Here is a 10,057-nt window from a genome sequence, read left to right on the forward strand (position 1 = left end):
ATCTTCAAATGCCAGCCGTTCGATCCATGCCATGTGCCAACCTCATGCTAGCTCTTTAATCATATTCACCTGCGTGCATACTAAAAGTCAGCTACGCTAAGTGAGTTCTAGTTAATCAGGCGACATACAATACATACACATATATTACATACATACATATCTTAACCTTGTATAATTATCCATAAGAGGACGCCACATAATATCTATTAAAAGAACTATTACTATTTCCCTACTATTTATATTTTCCATAGAAGGACACTCTATATGTATATTCTCCATAGAAGGAACATCCTATATACTTCCATAGGAGAAACACTATGCTTTCCATTAAAGGAACACTATGCTTTCCATCAAAGGAACACGAGGCTTTCCATTAAAGGAACACTATGCTTTCCATTAAAGGAACACTATGCTTCCATTCAAAGGAACACGGAGCTTTCCATTAAAGAAACACTATGCTTTCCATTAAAGGAACACTCTGTATATTATCCGTATAGGGAACTCTGTATATAAGTTATCACTTAATATCCATATAAGGAGACAATCATAGCTATCCTTGGCAATACATGCAATATCCGAAGATCGTTCACGTATCGACAAGTAATCATCCCTGCATTTCATAAAATATCCATATCTTTATTTATAACCTAATGGTACATGCAGTATCCGAAGATCGTTCATGTACCGACAAGCAATCATTCATACCGTACACATATATCACATAGGGCATACATTTATCACTTAGGATAAGTGTATTAACTGATCACATCGAGTATACACACAGTCCCGAAAACATAACAAGGAAATGGGGCTAGAAACTCACCTGATCTCAGCTACTTCTTCTGTTAACGGTTCTTTCTCAAGCTGTGCGCGTCTAACTGTTTAATAATTGAATATCAAATACTACTCTAGCCACTCTCATTGCTACTTAATCAGTCTTACGCGTCTAAGCCGGTTTTACTTCATTGAATCATTACCGGTTAGTTAATCGTTACTCGTTAACCTTTTAAATGTATCTTTCATAATTTATCAAAGTCCAAGGGCTAATATGTAATTAAATCATTCTATTCTAAGTCTAGGGACCATTCTGTCTTTATATTAAACTCCTAGTTCGTTACTTTGCCCTTAACGAATTGGGTAAAGAATCATCATCTGATTCGCTAAGCTCCCATAACGAACTAGCTAACGAATCACCCTCTGATTCGCTAAGCTCCCATAACGAACTAGCTAACGAATCACCCTCTGATTCGCTAAGCTCCCATAACGAACTAGCTAACGAATCACCCTCTGATTCGCTAAACTCCCATAACGAACTAGCTAACGAATCACACTCTGATTCGCTAAGCTCCCATAACGAACTAGCTAACGAATCACCCTCTGATTCGCTAAGCTCCCATAACGAACTAGCTAACGAATCACCCATAGTTCTTATCCAGACTTTGACTCAAGGGTCAAAGTCAAAATCGTCAAGAACAGCAAATAGTCAACAGATCTTAGATCTGCAATTAAACCTTCGTTTCTTAACCAAATATCACGATTTTGGTATCAACGGAATCGTCTGACCAGCGCCTACAAACCCCAACCATCAAATCAGCCTAACATCGATGTTTAAAGGGTGCGATTTAGGCATATAGGTTACGGGTTCTTTTAGGTTAACAATTAACCTATCAAATCTTAACCATTTTCAGTAAGTTTAGCTTTGTTGGATTCGTTTTTACCTTACAAACACAGATCTATCATTTCTAGACTAATCCAAACCTAAACGAACAAGTTCTCGATATAAACGTACCGTAAACGAGTCGAACTACGAACACGAGCTGGTCTTTGATGTTGCTTTGGTTCGTCACGACGATCTAGCACCAACAAGCTCGGGTTCTCGCCTTTGGATCTTGGTTCGGATTGTAAGACGGTGTTGTGTGTGTTTTCTAAGGTGTAGGCTATGGTGTAGAGATTGATAATAATGGAAAGGATTAGGGTTTAAGGGGTATTTATACTCCCTTAAGCCCATGGACCTAAGACCCATCTTTCCCTTTTGGTCCATAATTAAGTCTATCTAAAAGCCTACTTATCCTATCATATTTTATTATTATTATTATCCGAACGAAAAATTGAGATGTTACAATTATGCCCTTGTGGTGGCCCAACGACTGTTAAGTGGCAGTCGACGATATGGTTTCCGTAAAACGCGCAAGCTGAAGTCAGCGTGGGCCCGACAACACAGTTTTGCCAAAGTGGGGCATCGGGGCTCTCTAAATTTAGAGAGTACGGTTGTCAAAATACAAGAAAGTCGTTATCCTAAAAAATAAATAAAAAAAGTTTGCTGGCCCAACTAATCTTGCTGTATCTTTATCTAATTTAAATATTGGGCTTAGGGCTTTTCACGAACCGAACCGAACCGAACGCGGGCAATCTCATACTTGGTTTGGTTTGAAAGCGAGCCGAATCGAGCGGATTAAATTTAAAGAAACGAGCGATATCTTTATGCTTGAACTTGGTTTGGTTTTGAAACCGAGCGGCTTGGTTCGGTTTGGTTTTGCTTGATTTCATACAAAGTTTCCAATTTTAAGTTTCTAAAACTTTAAAATATCATAAATTCAAGACTTTTAACTCTAAATTGTCTAAACCGTCACCTTTAAAATGTATAAAACTCATAGTTAACAACAAAACATATATAAAACGAGTGGCTATGGTTTAAATTTGAATTTTGAATTCAACACAAAAGAGGAAAATTTTAAAAACTTTAAAAAATAGTATACTTTTATATATATACATAAAGATTATATATAAAACTAATAAATAAAAAAATAATTCGAGCAAAACGAACCGAACCAAACCGAGCGAGGCTTTGCTCGTGCTTGGATTGCTTCTAAATCGAACCGAGCCGAACGGCTCACTTCCAAACCGAGCCGAAATCGAACGAGCATTTTTCGAGCAAAATTCGAGCCAACGATGAACGAGCGGCGAGCGGCGAGCAGTTTGGACAACCCTAATTGGGCTAGCTAAATTCTAAATTGATTCTCAAGGGCCAATTAAATTCCAATATTTTTTAACGCGTTTGGAATTATTCTAAATATCTGTGTAAGTCTTTCTGAGATGGGATGTCAACCTTTCATACTACTGATATTATTGTTTCAAACTTGACTTAACCAACACACCATCAAGAAGAAAACCCATCACTGTGGTTAGGGGTGTTCAAAAGAATACGAATCCGTATCCAAATTATACGACAATCCGAATCCAAACTAACCAAATTTTCGGATATCCAAAACCCGAATATTTGAAAATTCGGATTCATATAGCAATTCTGGGATTTTTCGGACATTCGGATTATCCGAACTATCCAAATATTAAAATTAATATTTTAAATATGTTTTATATATTAGCATATAAGAGAGAAAAACCCTAATTTCTCCCGATTACCACTTTCACACCGCGCAACTCTCCTTTTTTTAGATTATTAGCATTGATATCAAGGGTATGCAGATTTCAGAAACATCTAACCCTTTGAAAATTGAGAACTTTGAGAACTTTTTTGGACCACTAAAAAAAATTATAAAACAAAAAAAAGTAAAAAAACCAAACTTCTTATATTTCATTTTTCGGTTTCATAAAAAAAAGAACTTCGTATTATACACATGTGTATAATTTAATTTAATTTCTAGTTACGTAATTTACATATATGTACATTATCATCTACCTCAAATTGTACATATGTGTATAAAAACATGTATGTACATATATGTATAATTTAGATAAACCGATACGTTTTTTTTAATGAAAGCGGGATGATAAATAACAATTTTGTTTTTTTTTTACTTTTTTTATTTTTGCGTTTTTTTAATTATTTTTATTATTTTTGGGTTTTTTGTGGACCAAAATGGTTCTTAAAGTTCTTAATTTCAAAATAGTTATCACATGATCTTGATCATATATATATATATATATATCTTTATATAATAATTTTATTGATAATATTAAATATATTGGTTAAAATAGATGTAAAGTTTTAAAAGATCTATAAAATAGTAAATATATATTTATCAAAATGATAATAATCAATCATCAAATTCCCAACTTTATTTCTCTCAATCCATCAATTCCTTATGTTGTATCCTCATTTATTCTTTATTAGGCTTTATCGTCAAAGTTTGATCTACCGTCTTCATTCTTATTTTATTATTATTCTCGTTTGCTCGTCTGATAAGGTGAGGCGAGTATCTCACTCCCCAAATTTAACTCATTTTTGTTGTTTTAGGGACATATGCGTTTCTAATTATTTTATTATTATTTACTACTCAATTGCAACCGCAAATCATATCATCATCATCGTACTCAGTATATCCCACCAATAGCAAAGCTATAGTAGGGTCTGAGGAGGGTAAGATGTAGACAGCCTTACCTCTACCCCATAGGGATAGAGAGGCTGCTTCCGGTGAGACCCTCGGCTCGATAGTAGTTTTGCATCAAGCCTTGGACATAAGACACATAACACTCAACCATCGGGACACCGACCGATTGGTGCATGTACCCTTGTCTTTCGGCTATCAACGCCACCACATGATGCCTGATTAACCTTCCGCCACTTTTAACGTTATTTTCACGATATTGGTAAAATAACGTCAAAATTAGTGCAATTTCGCTTTTGCCCACCCGAGGGTTCACACATATATACATTATATGCGTGCACCGCAAGCAGGGCGTAACCGCAAATCATATGTGTATACCAATTTATGCCTGACGTGTTATATGCTTATACCATTGTAATAGCCATCGCCCAATTTATCTAGCTTCGTGTTTACTGACAACTTATTTACTTGCTTATTTGGTTAAATTGCTTATAGTGTCGTAGTAGCCATCGCCCGGTCATCGAGCTTACCGATAACTTATTTACTTGCTTATTCAGTTAAATTGCTTACTCACTTGATACAGTTTGCACACTTTTCTATACTTATTATATATACACTCATCTTGTGTTTTACTCACTCAACCTAGTGTTGCCAAAATTATTGTATTTTTGACGCATATGCAGGCCACCGTATGCTATGATTATTATGATTTGCTTGAAGAAACTTAGGGTTCTATGCTAGAGAAAAATATACAAGAATTAAATTAGGATTTTGTTATACTTGTTTTATTTATGGGATTTTGTACTTTGTTTATTTGAACCTTGTGGACTAATTGAATTTGATTAATAGATATTATTATTTGAAATATTGCATGATAATACCTTAAGAGCTGTGAGCAATCACCTCACGACCCGACATTTCCGCCTTATGTTGGGGTGTGACAGTTAGGTCTTCATTGGCACGTCTGATAGCCTAAGTCTGGCCGATGTCGTGCCATTTGCAATAAGCATTTGGAGAGTCAAGGCATGCATAAAGTCGGTCTCGAAGGCTGCCGCGATTGCTGATGCAGTATTTTTGTTCCTTATCCATCTCGGGGCTTGAGACGATTCGACAACAACATTTGCAGAAAGAGCCACCACGGTCAGAGGCAGAGGCACCTGGACTGCATCTTCATCATCATGAACCGGAGTGTCCGGGTTTGGAGAGTAATTTATTCCGCCATCATCATCTTTATTTTCTTGAACTTGAGACTGTGTACCTGCAAGTGTAGCAACATTAAAAAGTGAGGAAATCTCTTCCTCCAATGCAACATCAGCGCCTCTTATTTTCTGTGCGGGATCAGTTGCTGGAGGATTATCTTGACGTGTGTCATGTGAAGTAATTCGTTTTCCAGCTCCGCTTCCACCACCAATACTGCCACCACCATTTCCACCATCATCATGCGGCTCCATCACTATTAGGTTCGGTTTCAGCAAACAAACCTAACTTGGTTTCAGCAAACAAACCAAATTTGGTGCCCATCACTAGATAACTCTTGAAATTTTGGAAGAGAACCCACAAACTCAAAGATACTATAGGAACTTGTGCTCATCGTATGCTGAAGGTTAAACATGTGCAAGGATAATGTTTTAAGATTTGCAAGTATTGCAATCTCATCTAATTTCACTCTACCGACAGCAAAGGTAAAACCCAAGTTCAAAATCTCAAGTACAGAACACCTAGTAAGAAACCCCCCCAAAATTCATGATTTCACATAGTACGCTATACAACTCTAAGCTCCATATTACTGGAACTAAGAATTGTTAGTAGGTCTCTTCATCATTTAATACCTCTTCATCATCTATGTTATGTCACTTATAATATGAAGAAGATGCCTACTAATAATTCTCCAATAATCTTTTTTATTGCTTTATGTCTTTGATAAATACTTACAGAAGTTCTAGTCAAGTACGAGTTGGCTAAGCATAGTCCAATTATACCTCCAATTTCTAGACAATTTACCGATCCTGACTGCATCTTGTAATGGCAACCAATGCAGAATATTAGTTATCACACCATCAGGCATACGGCTAATAATATCTTCCGGTGCTTTTATGTGTCCCCTGAATCACTTCCATTATTTTAAAACAAGAAAGATACTAATCATAAACACAAAACAGATTTACAATGGAAATACCTGAAGTGTAAAAATGCTCTAGAAGGCTTTAATTATTGGTTTTAGCGATTAGAATATATTACATATGAATGTAAAGTTTCATAAACCTAAGCAAATATACTGTCACCCTCCATAGCTAACAAAAATTAACTGAAGCAATGATAATATAAAACATGCATATTCTAACCTTAAAAGTTGAAAAAAAATTAACAAAAATACTTTCACCTTCTGCTTTCCAGCTTAAAGATGACACACGTTTTTCTGGCGGTGGGTTTTCTCATCGCGTAATTTGTGCTTTCCTTATAGTTTCTGGTAGCAAAATCTCTAACTAAACATATAACATAAGGAATGTAATCCAAGTTATGGTTTGGTCGGTTCGGTTTGCAGTGGTTCAATTTGATTAAGACGGGCTCACAGATATCATTAACAAATAGAATATATACATGGTAAACTATAAGAAACTTTCCCATAAATACAAAAGATGTATTTGCTAAATATAATCAGTCTAATAATTGGTCTAGTTCTTCGGTTATGGCATAAATCATAAACGAATCGAACAATATAAACTGGTATTTAGAATATGGCTTAAATACTATTTTAGCCTTTTCATGTTTATCTATTCATTTATTTATCTTCATTTTCCGTTTATATTAATCTTCACGTTTAAATTTAAAATACGAAACATATAATGACAATCGATCTAGAATATTAGCAATGACATTATTTGACATGCTGCTGATAACATCATCTGGTACAAACCTGGATGCATGTGTCCAGTGAATCAGCTCCATTATTCTAACAAGAAGAAATATATTAATACAAACAGATTTCTACGGATTTGCAATTACTTATAAAAAACACTGAAACCTTAATTCATATGAAACTTCATAATACTAAAACCAGTCTATGGAGAGTTCGGCGGCACGCAGGCTCAAAGTAACTTTAATTCATACAAATACGCAGGAAAAGAGACAAGTTTAAACAACTAAAATTAAGATAGATCGATTTCAGCTTTGGGGGAAGCTCGATGGAACTTCAACAATTTCTTAGCAAACCTCAACTTTTCATCACATATAATGGGGATGTCCGACCACTTGGGACGGATAACAATCTTTTTAAGGAAAGGGGAAGATGCAAGTACATACTTTAACAAACACACATCATTCTATAAACATCCCACATATTTATACATCACACTTCGAAGCTGCAGCTGCTCTGTCGTGCCGTAATCTACCGGTGGAGACGGGCGATGAGGCTGCAAGAATCACCAGTATTCAAATGCAAAGCTATATACATGTATATATTATATTATAAAACAAACAATATGGTGTATACATACCCTGTTAGTTGCTTTGATTTCAAGAGTCCGCAGATTCGGGCAGCTCCTAATCAATTCAACAGCACATGATAACTGCACATCATAGTTTAAAAGTATTTCTGATTATTTAAGAACCATGAGGCTGGGAAAAGAGGCAGAGAACCTCTGTTGAGCATCATCACTCGACAACTACAAGAAAAGTCATTACACAGACTTAGAAATATACGAGTGTTATGTTTTTGTATGTAAAGTAAACTTCAAAGACAAACAAGTTAGCATTAATTACCATGGAATTTATAAAATTCAACTCAAACTCTTCAAGTTTCGGAAGAGAACCGAGAAGCTCAAAGATTGTACTGGAACTATGAAAATCCTTCATAGTGTCAACATCACCCAAATATAAAGATAGTCTTTTGAGATTTTCAAGTTTTGCAAACTCAACTACTTTTACTTTGGCTTGAGAAGAAGAAGATAGTTTCAAATTCTCAAGTAAGGGACGCCGACTGATAAACTCCCCAAGTTCATTGTTTTTTCCACTCACATAAAACTCTAAGCTCAACAGGTTTGGAAAACCATGAAAAGTAGGTGGAAGATTGAAACAGTAATCTCTACTGTCAAGAGTGAGTTCCTTAATTCCTTTTCTTGACAACAATAAAATCCAGTGACCGATATCTTCATCATCAACATCCAATCCGGCATATACTTGGATGACACACTTTGTAATAGGCCCTGTAAGATGAAGAAGCCTACTAACTATGACTCTGACTTGATTATTTTGATCTTCTGTTTGTGTTAAATATTCAAAGAAGTCCTCATCGAATACGAGTTGCGTAAGCGTATTCCACCTAAACCTCCATTCTTTTGATAAGACATCAGTCCTCACTGCTTCTTGTAATGGCAATCGATCAAGAATACTTGTTACCACGATATCTGGCATGCGGCTAATAAAATCTCCTGGTTCAAACTGGAACGTTTTATGTCTTGGGTGAATCGGCTCCATTATTCTAAGAAAACGAAACATATTAATCATCATAATCACAAATAGAATGAACAATTAGCCAGATTCTCTTTTATTAAAGGGTATGTTACAAAACTAAACTTAAAACTTAAATTCCATATTTGCACAAAATTAGGGTTTAGGTATGCAAAAAATGTTGATCGTGAAAAGTTAACAAACATGGCTTGATTTGTTTAGATTGCTACTTTGAATCAACAGATAACTAAGCAAACAACTTACTTAAATCCGTAAATGAAATCAACAATATTATTACAAACCCTAGAAATTAAGCTTGATTTACCTTGAAAGAAATTTCACAAGCAGCAACTTTTGTTCTAACCTTGAAAGAAACAACACAGAAGATGTATCCGATTATTACTCAGGTGGAATTAATTGAACACACATCTTTATCTCTGGCGAACAAAAACTAAACTTAAAACTCAATTCAGAAAGAAAAATACTTAAATTCCATATTTGCACAAAATTAGGGTTTAGGTATGCAAAAAATGTTGATCGTGAAAAGTTAACAAACATGGCAAACAACTTATTTAAATCCGTAAATGAAATTTTGCAGTAACAATATTGTTACAAACCCTAGAAAGCTTGATTTACCTTGAAAGAAATTTCACAAGAAGCAACTTTTGTTCTAACCTTGAAAGAAACAACGCAGAGGATGTCTCCGATTATTACTCAGGTAGAATTAATTTGAACTTCACTGGCGAAGAAATTGCAAATCAAATGAAGAATAATAAACATATATGCTAGTGCAATGGGACAAATAAAAGTGAAAAAAAAAGGAAATAATGTGTGTAATGGGTTGAAAGTGGCCCTATTTGATACAAACAACTACTAATATTGGAATAACCTTGTTTTTCTTATGTATAAGTAATATTCAATATACATATTTCATAATCTAAACTTGTGCTCGTCAAATTTCTCAATCTTCATTTTACCATGTTATTATGTCATATACTTCAAGAGCCAGATATACCGGATTATTGTGCGCAACCCAAAATACATAACATGATTATGGAGGAAATTATTTTTTCCGAATTATATGCATTGGCTTTAAAAGGAGAAAAGTAATAAGTAGGGAGAGCGTTAAGAACCAACTTGATTACCATAATACGGCCACCAAAGGAGAGATTTTTTTGCCTTCCATAGAGTCAATCGCTTCCGAAATACTTCTACCACCGAACCCATGTGTTAATGCCGTTCATATTCTTCCCCACTTGGAGCCC

The 10,057-nt window shown here is 35.1% G+C and overlaps 1 protein-coding gene across 1 annotated transcript; it reads right to left on the reverse strand.

Annotated features, from left to right (window-relative positions):
- Positions 1 to 7,666: 7,666 nt before the first annotated feature.
- LOC143534720 (F-box/FBD/LRR-repeat protein At1g13570-like) lies at positions 7,667 to 8,819 on the reverse strand. Its single transcript, XM_077029146.1, has 4 exons — positions 8,106 to 8,819; positions 7,955 to 8,008; positions 7,841 to 7,912; positions 7,667 to 7,756 (listed from the first exon to the last, which is right to left on the reverse strand). Exons 1-4 carry the CDS (start codon positions 8,817 to 8,819, stop codon positions 7,667 to 7,669), a joined length of 930 nt encoding a protein of 309 aa, XP_076885261.1.
- Between the last annotated feature and the right edge of the window lie 1,238 nt (positions 8,820 to 10,057).

This window comes from Bidens hawaiensis, unplaced genomic scaffold (genome assembly GCF_021521415.1).
Source record: "Bidens hawaiensis isolate Kalapana, Puna unplaced genomic scaffold, B.hawaiensis_p1.1 tig00010302_1, whole genome shotgun sequence".
Classification (NCBI taxonomy): Eukaryota; Viridiplantae; Streptophyta; class Magnoliopsida; order Asterales; family Asteraceae; genus Bidens; species Bidens hawaiensis.

Excerpts from the sequence above, each read along its gene's own strand:
- LOC143534720 (XM_077029146.1), bottom strand. The coding sequence starts at position 8,819 with ATGGAGCCGATTCACCCAAGACATAAAACGTTCCAGTTTGAACCAGGA. Across the intron at positions 8,009-8,105 it reads TGAATTTTATAAATTCCATG|TTGTCGAGTGATGATGCTCA; the intron begins GTAATTAATGCT and ends CTTTTCTTGTAG. Across the intron at positions 7,913-7,954 it reads CCTCTTTTCCCAGCCTCATG|TTATCATGTGCTGTTGAATT; the intron begins GTTCTTAAATAA and ends TATGATGTGCAG.